At 44.2% G+C, this 12,611-nt stretch overlaps 1 protein-coding gene across 1 annotated transcript in view; it reads left to right on the top strand.

Moving 5' to 3' along the window:
- LOC122552182 (adhesion G protein-coupled receptor E3-like) overlaps positions 1–12,611 on the top strand; it is an 83,822-nt gene that overhangs the window by 16,895 nt on the left and 54,316 nt on the right. Inside the window, exon 5 of the mRNA XM_087983180.1 lies at positions 148–294. Coding sequence (XP_087839306.1) covers positions 148–294 — 147 coding nt within the window. The remainder of the gene's footprint in view (positions 1–147; positions 295–12,611) is intronic.

Below are 12,611 nucleotides of genomic sequence, written 5' to 3'. Positions count from 1 at the left end.
ATCAGGAAAAACAATCTCTTGGAGGGAAACTCACACCATCCATGACACAGGGAGACAGAGATCAAGCAAAGGTTTAGACAGAAGCTTACAGCAGATGATCAGTACATGGAGCTGGTCAGCGACATTCATGGTTATTTTGTATTCCAGATATTGACGAGTGTGTGACAGACCCGTGTGGTTCAAATACAACATGCACCAACACATTTGGCCATTTTGTGTGCACCTGTAATGAAGGATTTGTCTCAACCACTGGAAAACATACCTTTACTGATAAAGCTATCACGCAGTGCCAAGGTAAAGACTATTCTGCTTGTGAAGCAACATCTGAACGTTCGCCAGACTTTCACTTTTTAATACTGATCGATCTGTCTTTACAACAGATGGATCTCACACACCGTAATAAGTGGGCTGTGGCTCTTTCTTCTTTTTTTGTACTGATACATCCTGACTTGCTACAACTTCTGTAAGATTCTCATTTATGAGACTCCCTTTTCTATTTAGCAACATGAAGGAAACTCACATCTTCAGAGCATTAATTCAAGACTCTGGGTTATAAACTTGGTAGCATAACCATTGTGACATGGTATCTCCAGTCAGTGAATGATCATGGAGGGAGTCAAATGGACATAATACTCAAAAATAATGACTGAATCCAGCATTAATTTGACATTTCATGTGCAGCTAACATACTATTTGATCCAATTAATCCATGGCTTGACATTGGTTGAATTCATTGAGCTGATATGAATGTTACAGAGTCATTGGTTTGGAGTTTTAGTGTCTCAAACCAGCACAACACTTGCTGCTCATAGTGTAGACCGGTGTTCAACTTCTGAGTTTTTGTTCTCTCCAAATTGAGCTACTGCTGTGATGTGTTTTACCAGTCAAGAGAACGTTCAAAGAAATGCTTATGACATCATCACTGCATCATAGCATTTTATCTGATGGTATGAAGATCTCAAAATGCCACTTACCATTGGTCATATGATGCATGACACTCTATTACAACCATTCTCCCCTGCAATAAGGCAACAGCATAATTTTGGCCCAGACAGTCCTGTGTCTGAGGAATGTAATGTTTCCACACAACAGTTAGTTGTAATAAATGTGTGATGGGTTCTTCAATATCACAACATCTATGCCAATTTTATTTTTGGTATGAGAGATAATAAGATTTCTGCATCAGGTAAATTTGAATACAGAACTGGTTCATAGGTAGAAGCCACAAGGATCAGTGCTGGGTCCTCTACTTTTTGTCATTTATATAAATGATTTGGATGTGAGCATAAGAGGTATAATTAGTAAGTTTGCAGATGACACCAAAATTGGAGGTGTAGTGGACAGCGAAATAGGTTACCTCAGAAATACAGTGGGATCTTGTTCAGATGAGCCAATGGGCTGAGAAGTGGCAAATGGAGTTTAATGCAGATAAATGCAAGGTGCTGTATTTTGGGAAAGCGAATCTGAGCAGGACTTATATACACTTAATCGTAAAGTTCCTGGAAGGTGTTGCTGAACAAAGAAACCTTGGAGTGCAGATTCATAGCTCCTTGAAAGTGGAGTCGCAGGTAGATAGGATAGTGAAGAAGGTGTTTGGTACGCTTTCTTTTATTGGTCAGAATATTAAGTACAGGAGTTGGGAGGTCATGTTGTGGCTGTACAGGACATTGGTGAGGCCACAGTTGGAATACTGCGTGCAATTCTGGTTTCCTTTCTATCAGAAAGATGTTGAGAAACGTGAAAGGGTTCATAAAAGATTTACAAGGATGTTGCCAGGGTGGAAGATTTAAGCTACAAGGAGAGGCTGAACAGCTGGGGCTGTTTTCCGTCGAACATCGGAGGCTGAGGGGTGACCTTATAGAGGTTTACAAAGTCATGAGCGGTATGGATAGGGTAAATAGACAAAGTCTTTTCCCTGGGGTCGGGAAGTCCAGAACTAGAGGGCATGGGTTTAGGGTGAGAGGGGGAAGATATAAAAGAGACCTAAGGGGCAACTTTTTCATGCAGAGGGTGGTATGTGTATGGAATGAGGTGCCAGAGGAAGTGGTGGAGGGTTGTGCAATTGCAACATTTAAAAGGCATTTGGATGTGTATATTAATAGAAAGAGATTGAGGGGAATATGGCCAGCTACTGGCAGGTGGGACTAGATTGGATGGGATATCTGGTCAGCATTGTCAGGTTGGACCGAAGGGTCTCTTTCCATGCTGTACATCTCCATGACTTTGTGACTCTATGAGGCAAAACAATCTCTTGGAGGGAAAGTCACACTATCCATGAAACAGGGAGACAGAGATCAAACAAAAGTTTAGGCGGAAGCTTCCAGCAGATGATCAGTACATGAAGGTGGCCAGGGAGATTCATGGTTATTTTGTATTCCAGATATTGACGAGTGTAAGACAGATCTGTGTGGTTCAAATGCAATATCCACCAATATGATTGGAGGTTTTGAATGCACCAGAAATGAAAGATTTGTCTCAACCACTGGAGAACATACCTTTACTAATGAAATAGGCATGCAGTGCCAAAATGAAGATTATTCTGCCAACGAAGCAACATCTAAAACATTCACCAGGCTTTCACTCTTTAATACTGATACATCTGTTCTTTACAACAGTCTGTCTCTCACACTGTAATGAATCCCTGAAAAATTCAGCAGTGTCTCTTTCCTCTTTGTTTTCTATCTGTACTTCTTGCTTGCCTTCACTTTCCGTAAGGTTCTATTTATGAGACTCCCTTTTCTGTGTCGTAAGATGTGGGAAACTCTTCAAAGCAATAATTCAAGACTCTAGATTATAAACTTGGCAACATAACTACTGTGACATCATATCCCCAGTGAGTGAATGGTCATGAAGAGGAATGAAAGAAGGTTGTGTTGAAAATAGTTACTTTATCCGGCATTAAACTCACATTTCACAGGTAGCTGGAATTCCAATGAACTCATCCCATGTCAAGCCAAGGTTTAATCAAATCAGAGCTATGATTAAACCTTGGCTTGACATGGGATGAGTTCATTGAGATGCTATAATGGTACCAATCACTAGTTTGGACATTAGTTTCTCATCCCAGGACAACACTTGTTACTCATGGTGCAGACTGATGCTCAACTTCTGGGTATGGTGCTGGGGACTGGGTATCTTGTGGATGAGATGTTGGGGGTGGGGTGTCAGGTGGGTGAGCTGGTAGGGGCAAGTAAAACAGAGGGTGAGGTCAGTAGCACAATATACACTGGGGCTCCAGGCTGCCAGAAAACTGAATAACATGCTTATGGTAGTTTGGATTAGAAAACTGGTATGACTGATGGAATAGTGGGTCTTGATTATCAGTACATTCCTCACATCATGGTCGTAAATTGTCACATGACTCACTTCACGGCTGACTGACAGGGGGTGTTTTTACATATTCCACAACAGAATCGGATTCTTGTTGTGCCGTGGTAGTGTCTCCCAGATCTTAGTATACAGAATCTCATCACCTCAGGAGATCTCCCACCCACAGCTTCCAACCTCGTAGTCCGGGAACCCCGCACTGCCCGATTCTACCTCCTTCCCAAGATCCACAAGCCTGACATCCCTGGCTGACCCATTGTCTCAGTATGCTCCTGCACCCCCGAACTCCTCTCCACCTACTCTATACTGTCCTATCCCCTCTACTCCAGGAACTCCCCACATACGTTCGAGACACCACCCACGCCATCCACTTCCTCCAAGACTTCCATTTCCCTGGCCCCCAATGCCTCATCTTCACCATGGACATCCAATCCCTCTACACCTCCATCCGCCATGACCAGGGCCTCCGAGCCCTGCGTTTCATCCTCTCCCAATGTCCCCAACAAGTACCCTTCCACTGACACTCTTATTCGTTTGGCTGAACTGGTCCTCACCCTTAACAATTTTTCCTTCGAATCCTCCCCCTTCCTCCAGACCAGAGTTGGTAGCCATGGGCACCCGCATGGGCCCCAGCTGTGCCTGTCTCTTTGTCGGCTACATAGAATAGTCAATCTTCCGTAGTTACACTGGCACGCTCCCCACCTCTTCCTCCGCCATGTTGATGACTGCATCAGCGCCACCTCATGCTCCCACAAGGAGGTTGAGCAGTTCATCAACTTCACCAACACATTCCACCCCAACCTTAAATTCACCTGGACCATCTCTGACACTTCCCGCCCCTTCCTGGACCTCTCCATCTCCATTAGTGACGACCCACTTAACACTGACATTTTTTACAAACCCACTGACTCCCACAGCTACCTGGATTACACCTCTTCCCACCCTACCTCCTGCAAAAATGCCATACCATATTCCCAATTCCTTTCTTCTGCCGTATCTGCTCCCAGGAGGACCAGTTCCACCACAGAACACACCAGATGGCCTCCTTCTTTAAAGACCGCAATTTCCCTTCCCACGTGGTTGAAGATGCTCTCCAACGCATCTCATCCACATCCCGCACCTCCGCCCTCAAACCCCACCCCTCCAACTGCAACAAGGACAGAACCCCCCCTGGTCCTCACCTTCCACCCTACCACCCTTTGCATAAACCACATCATCCGCCGACATTTCCACCACCAGAGATATATTTCCCTCCCCAACCCTTTCCGCTTTTCGCAAAGACAGTTCCCTCAGTGACTACCTGGTCAGGTCCACACACCCCAACAACCCACCCTCCCGTCCTGGCACCAATCCCTGCCACTGCAGGATTACAAAACCTGCGCCCACACCTCCTCCCTCCCCTCCATCCAAGGCCCCAAAGGAGCTTTTCACATCCATCAAAGTTTCACCTGCACATCCATCAATGTCATTTATTGTATCCGTTGCTCCCGATGCAGTCTCCTCTACATTGGGGAGACTGGATGCCTCCTCACAGAGCGCTTTAGGGAACATCTCTGGGACACCCGCACCAATCAACTCCACCACCCTGTGGCCCAACATTTCAACTCCCCCTCCCACTCTGCCCAGGACATGCAGGTCCTGGGCCTCCTTCACCGCCGCTCCCTCACCTCCCAACACCTGGAGGAATAATGCCTCATCTTCCGCCTCAGAACCCTTCAACCCCAGGGCATCAATGTGGGCTTCACCAGTTTCCTCATTTCCCCTACCCCCCCCACCTTACCACAGTTCCAAACTTCTAGCTCAGCACCATCTCATGACCTGTCCAACCTGCCTATCTTCCTTTCCACCTATCCACTCCACCCTCCACTCTGATCTATCACCTTCATCCAACCCCCATCCACCCATTGTACTGTTTGCTACCTTCCCTCACCCTCCTCTCTGACCTGTCACTTCTATCCCCACCCCCATCCACCTATTGTACTCTTTGCTACCTTCTCCCAGCACCAGCCCCCCCACCCCCACCATTTATCTTTCCACCCTGGAGGCTCCGTGCCTCCATTCCTGATGAAGGGCTTTTGCCCGAAACGTCAATTTTCCTGCTCCTCAGATGCTGCCTGACCTGCTGTGCTTTTCCAGCACTACTTTAATCTAGACCTTTAATGCATTGTCTGAGCTGAGATGTCACCTATTTTAAAATAAAATCTTACATTATCTTGACAATGTGAATTAAAAGAAGTTCTGGGATTTACATATTAATGAACAGAAACCTGAAACCCACCCTAAAAGATGAAAGACTTAATAGCAATCTAGGTTTGTTCAATATATCATTTCAGTTGTATTACACTGTAGACTTTTGCTATAAATTCTGTGTCTTATGGTCCTGCTCCACAGCTACCTGAAGGAGCAGCACTCTGAAAGCTAGTGCTTCCAAAGAAAGCTGTTGGACTATCAATCTGGTGGTGTGTGTTTTTTAACTGTGGCCCAGAGGTAGTGACCCTTCCTCTGAGACAGAAACTTGACCTTTGAGACCCATGCCAGAACCTGCTGGCCATGACCTGAATGCTATTCCATTCATAACGTGGGCAAAACAGGTTATCAGCCAGTGAATCATTCCAATCAGGCTTATAGTCAGTGGTCAAAGTCAGAAAGTCTCCTGGTCTGTCATCCTAGAGGCAATGGCAAACCACAGCAGCACTTTGCCCATACACATGAATCAAACTTATGGAGATCCTGAAAATAAGTAAAGACAGATCGGCAGATTAACTTCTTCCTTTATTCCAGCTCTATTGATGTAAACAAAAACATTTCGTTCGCCTTTTGGATTTTTTTTGCGTTTGACCACCAGTTTCTCATGATTTGTGTACCAGTCATATAAATCTGTTTCTCTACAGACTCTACATCTTCCTCTGATAGTGCCTCGATGTTCACCTGAACAGAGAGGGAAAGGCTTTAGCTTAACAACAGATGCAAGGGCATTGTAATGCAGTCTGGTATAGGAATCAGGCTGGATCTTCAAGTGGCAGACTTAGTTTAATTTAGATAAGCGCGAGGTGCTGCATTTTGGCAAAGCAGATATTAGTAGGACTTATACACTTAATGGTAAGGTCCTAGGGAGTGTTACTGAACAAAGGGACCTTGGAGTGTAGGTTCATAGCTCCTTGAAAGTGGAGTCGCAGGTAGATAGGATAGTGGAGTCGCAGGTAGATAGGATAGTGAAGAAGGTGTTTGGTATGCTTTCCTTTATCAATCAGAGTACTGAGTACAGGAGTTGAGAGGTCATGTTGTGGCTGTACAGGACATTGGTTAGGCCACTGTTGAAATATTGCGTGCATTTCTGGTCTCCTTCCTATCGGAAAGATGTTGTGAAACTTGAAAGGGTTCAGAAAGTATTTACAAGGATGTTGCCAGGGTTGGAGGATTTGAGCTGTAGGGAGACGCTGAACAGGCTGGGACTGTTTTCCCTGGAGCATCGGAGGCTGAGGGGTGACCTTATAGAGGTTTACAAAATTATGAGGGGCAAGGATAGGATAAATAGATAAAATATTTTCCCTGGGGTGGGGGAGTCCAGAACTAGAGGGCATAGGTTCAGAGTGAGAGGAGAAAGATATAAAAGAGACCTACGGGGCAACTTTTTCACACAGAGGGTGGTACGTGTATGGACTGAGCTGCCAGAGGAAGTGGTGGCAGCTAGTACATTGCAGCATTTAAAGGGCATTTGAATGGGTATATGAATAGGAAGGGTTTAGAAGGATACGGACCATGTGCTGGCAGGTTGAACTAAATTGGGTTGGGATGTCTGGTCGGCATGGATGGGTTGGACCATGCTGTACATCTCTATGGATTAAATGACTCTAAGTCACGGTCTTCTCACTGAGAGGATAATAAGTTCACAAACTGAACCATACTCTAGGGTAGGTTCAGGAGAAATGTTCATTCTTGCAACAGTCAGTTGTTCTGTCAACCAAGAAAAGAAGTGAGCCTGCAGTTATACCCCAGTTTTAATAGCTCTACTGAGCATGTCAGGATGTGCACACTAATGTGTAACTTACTTCAAATTCTTTCATGGGTGGGGGTGTTCTTGACAATTATAGTCTCTCCCAAATTGCCTTCAGAAAGCGGTCATGAGCCACCTCCTGCAATCCAGCACACTGCAATCCAGCACACTGCAGTTCAGGCACTGAAGGATTTCCAACATCGTATTATCTCGTGGGAATTCTACATTTTGACTCAGTGGTGATTAAGGAATGGTCAGGTTCTAGTCTCTAGTCATGATACCATTCAATTTGGGGTGGGGGGTGAGATGTCACACAGGGCGGTGTTTCATGCATCTGTTGCCAGAATTGAGATTCTTGTCACTAATGCGTATGGTCCTTGGAACAAATACCAGCCAATTCAAGGAGCAATGAAAAGTCCATCCACATCTTACAGTGTTTCCACACTGTAAGTAATCTAATCTAATCTAATCAAATCACTGCAGCAAAACAAATGATGGTCTCCACTTCTTCAGCTGTCAGGTCTATTTCACACAGTGGATGAGACAAAAACAGTTTCATCATTACTCTGAGTTCTACAACAAAATGAAAAATAAATTCTGATGATTGCATTCAATGGGTTACTTTCTGTTCAAAATGCAATGGTGCAGGGTCCTCTGATGGTTCAGCTGAGTTCATTTCAGCCACGCTGATTAGAATAGTCTCAGCTTCATTTTGAAGCAAACTGGATGACAAATGGTCTTCTGGATTAGCAAAGGGAAATACTAGTCAGGGGCTCTGCTATCCACGACACTTGCTGACAATACATGTGAACATACATCATAGATGTGATAACCCCCGTGATCCTTATTACCAAAGCGATACATGAGTGCCAATGGGGGATGGAAATCAGTGAGAATCATAGAACCTCTACAGTGCAGATAGAGGCATTTGATCTTGGACAGTGACAGCATCAAAACTACCACCTGTTCTCCTCACCAGTATCTCCCTGGCTTCAATAGGGCAATCTTGGGCAAGCCATATAATGAGCAAACTCCGTGACAGCACCAAATTTCATGATGCGTTTTTGACGTATTTCAACCATATTTTTTTCTGAGGGTTGGAATATCAGCTGAACATTCTAACATTAGAGTATCTGACTGAGCCAACGACACACAATGGGCATCAATCAATTTGCTGTCAGTGCAACATGAGAAGAGGTTAAGTAAAACCCACTTACCGCCCTGGTATTCTTCGGCATGATTGTGACTATATTCTTGGGCGACACGATTCTCTTTGAATTGAACAGCATGGAAAACTATTTCTGGCACTGCACCCTCACCTGACAGGAAGAAATACAGTACACACCTGGTAAACCCTGGACATGTACATTCAGTGTGATCATTTTGATTCATACACTCAAATCCATCTTAAAGTAATTTTGGAAAGATAAGTAAAACATCATAACTTGTTTATGTAGAGTCAGCATGTTTTTGTGAAAGGGAAATCATGTTTACTCAAATATATTGGAGTTTTTGAGGATTTATAAAAGGATTCCCAAAATGTAATTGATAAGATGCCACAGTAAAGATTACAACAGAAGAACTTGTGCTGTGAAGGGTAACATATTCACATAAACAAAGGGCTCATTACCTAAAAGGAAGCAGAGAGTGAGATAACTGGGCATTTTTTGGGGGTTAGATGCTACAGGGATCAAAGGTGGGTCCTCAACTATTTACAATCTATGTCAATGATTTGGAAATAAGGACAGAATGGATGGTAGCTAAATTTGTTAATGAAACCAACACAGATAAGAAATTAAGTTTTCAAGACAAAATAGAGAGTTTGCAAATGGATGTGAGATAGGTTAGGAGAGTTGGCAAAATTTGGCAAATGTACCATCATGTGGAAAAATGTAAACTTGCCATATTGGCAGAAAGAAAACATCAGAGTGCATCCAGCGAGACAGTGATACTGGACCAGTTGAGAAAAGAAGTGAGTCAAACAGTCAGGGCAGGCAGAGATAAAGCAGAGAATAAGGTAGGACTGACAAATTAAACTGCATTTATTTCATTTCAAGAGGCTATTAGGGAAGGCAAATGAACTCAGGGCATGGTTAGGAACATGAGACTGGGATATCTTGGCAATTACAAAGATGTGGCTCAGGGATGGACAGGACTGGCAGCTTAATGTTACAGGATACAAATGCTACAGGAAGGAAAGAAAGGGAGGCAAGAGAGCAGGGGGAGTGGCATTTTAGCAAAGGGATAGCAATACTGCTGTACTTGGGGAAAATATTCCTGGGAATACATCAGGGAAGTTATTTGGGTGAAACTGAGAAATAAGAAAGGGATGATCACCTTATTGGGACCCTCTAGTAGTCAGCGGGATATCGAGAAACAAATTTGAAAGGGGATTTCAGTTATCTGTAAGAGTAAAAGGGTGGTTATGGTAGAGGATTTTAACCTTCCAAACATGGACTGGGACTGCCATAATGTTAAGGGTTTAGATGGAGAGGAATTTGTTAAATGTGAACAAGAACATTTTCTGATTCAGTATGTGGGTGTACCGACTAGAGAAGATGCAAAATTTGACCTACCAGAAAGAGATCACATGTCAACAGCAGACCATGTTTGAAATTATAGTGTGCCAACAATTTCCAGAATGATAGTTGTTTCTTCATTTCCCTAAAAGCTATGGCTTCACAACCATTTCCAAGACACACCCTCTTTTAGGAGTTGATGCAAGGTGCCAGGATGGAGGCCAGGTTATGGACAAACTTTCCGTAAGAACTCACCAGCCCAAAGGGAGACCTGAGCTCATGTACAGGTGTTGGGACCAGGGCACATTTGATTGCCCTCACTTTATCGTCCAATGGGTGTGACTCGATATTGTCAACTCAATAGCCCAAGGAGGTCACTTGGGGTGCCTGAAACACACACCTCTCCCTTCTTAGCCAGACGCCCTCCTGGAAGAAACACCTAACAACTGTGTTTGAGTTCTCTAAGTGCTCCTTATTGGTCTTCCCTGTTATGAGCACATCATCCAGATAAATGACGACCTGGGGTAGATCTTGTAAGATGTTCTCCATCATCTGCTGAAAAATTGCGTAGGCTGACGATACCCCAAATGGTAGTCTCGTAAATTGGTACAAACTTTCATGACTATTAATGGTAACATCAGTGTGGGAAACCTCATCTAACCACAATTGTAAGTATGCATGACTCATGTCCAGTTTCGGGAAGGACAGACCCCTGGCCATCTTGGATAAAAATCCTCTATGTGAGGGATTGGGTATTCATCCAGCTGAGAAAAGCAGTTTACCACTTATTTAAAATCCCCACAAAGGTGAACCAGTGCTTTCTTCACAATCAGAACAATAGGTGCTGCCCATTCCAGAAACTGGACTGGTTTGATGGTTCCTTCACTCTCCGGCCTCCTGATTTCTGCCTCTACTTTTGCGCGTGAGGCAAATGGCGGTGGTCAGACCTTGCAGAATTGTGGAATTACTTCCTGGTCAACATGAAAGATGGCCTTGATCCCTTTGATAGTCCTGAGACCTTCCTGAAAGACTTTGGCGTATTTCATTAGAACTCCACAGGCAACCATTTTCTAACTGAAAAATGTTGAACCAATCGAGGTGAATCTCTCTCAACCAACTTCACCTCATGAAGCTTGGGTCCAAGCCTTTTACTACAATCACTGGGAACCGAATCAGCTGCTTCTTAAAAGAGACTGGAACTGAAGCTGGAGCCTAAATCTGTCAAGGTTCCCCGGGATACATTATCAGTCTAGCTGAGGCCTTGAGCAGACTTCAATATTGCAGTCCAGAGCAAATTTTGTTAAAAAATAGTTCTGTGAACACTGAAACAGCCGCGCTGTTATCGACCTCCATAAGAACTGGATGACCATTCCACAGATATTTATTTTGATTGATTCTGATTTGAATGATGTTAAGCAATTTAACTGTTCCAAACCAGATGCACATGGATGTCCCAGGGTGTGAACTCTACAGGAGAACAGCCTCTGAGTTCTCTTAATTAAGATCTGGTGGGACTCCTTTGCTATCTCAAGTCCACACACCGGCAGCAACTACAATGGCTTGCCGGCCCAGATAATGAAGGAAATTTTAACTGTTTGACAGAGACTTGGCTTTGATTTGGGGTTTTGCTGTGGGCTGAACTAGAGTCCCTCTGTTTAGGATATGTCCTGAGGCTATGCAATTGTATTCACTCAAGTGACGTTCCCCAAATGTAGTCAGACTGGCGAGTATGTCCACTTCCATCGGAGTACCCTGTAACTCATGTGCTTCACTTGGCACAGTTTCCAATGATAAAGCCAGTTGTGGTGCCTGTTTGAAGTCCAACTGGGTTTCAGCTAGTAGGTGCTTTTGTATCATCATCAATCCCACGTACCAAATGGTCTCTCAGCATCTCATTAAGGGTCAAACGAAAGTCACATGTGTCCGCCAGATGTTTTTAACCTTGTCAAAAATCCTGGTATGGATTTCCCTGGTTCTCGACTTGCTGAGTCAAAATGATAGCATCTCAGAATTATAGGAGGCTTGGTGTCATAATATTCCTTAACTAAATCCAACAGCTTTTGAAATGTTTTTGTATCTGGTGCCTCAGTGGAAGTCAGGCTCCTAATAACTGAAAAAGCTATGGGTCCACAAACTGTCAGGAGAATCCCTCATTGCTTTCCATCTGCCCCAATGTCATTTGTCCGGAAAGAAGTGATGCATTCTTTCAACATACTGCGCCTAGTCGTCGTTGGCAGAGTCGAATGAGTCAAGCTTCCCAAATAATGGCATCTTGCCAGAAATGCTTCCCCCAGCTCAGAAACTGTTGTCAGTGAGGTCCTTCAGAAACATGCTTCACTCTCATTGTCACTGAGATAACTCCACAGAGGCCAGTTTCCCATCACTGCAAATTCCTTGACATTGGTTCAAATCCCTCTGAGCCAGCTCTCAGAGTATCAGAAAGTGTTGCGGAGTATCTTTTTAACTGTCAGCCTGGGCTCCCTGAATGGACCTGATTAATAGCCCTGATCAGGGAACTCGTATGTCTGTGTCACACTGCAAGGCAAGAGAGCAATACTGTTAGCCTTTGAGATCTGGTTCAAGTGTCAAAACACAAAAAGGCAAAAAGCAAGGTAAGTGACACTGTCGGCATCCAAGTGGGCACAATGTGAGTGAACACTAACAGCAAGTGAGCAGCCCTGAGATGCAGCCTGCTCCAGTACATCAGCTGGGTATAATGCTGTGTCCTTGCAGTAGCTGGTGTTTGGAGGTGGTAGCTGCCCATGGTGTGT

The sequence above is a fragment of the Chiloscyllium plagiosum genome, unplaced genomic scaffold (genome assembly GCF_037043375.1).
Source record: "Chiloscyllium plagiosum isolate Xiang-an unplaced genomic scaffold, Cpla_swu_hap1 HiC_scaffold_45, whole genome shotgun sequence".
In the NCBI taxonomy this organism is placed as follows: Eukaryota; Metazoa; Chordata; class Chondrichthyes; order Orectolobiformes; family Hemiscylliidae; genus Chiloscyllium; species Chiloscyllium plagiosum.
This window is presented reverse-complemented; position numbering and strand designations above follow the sequence as displayed.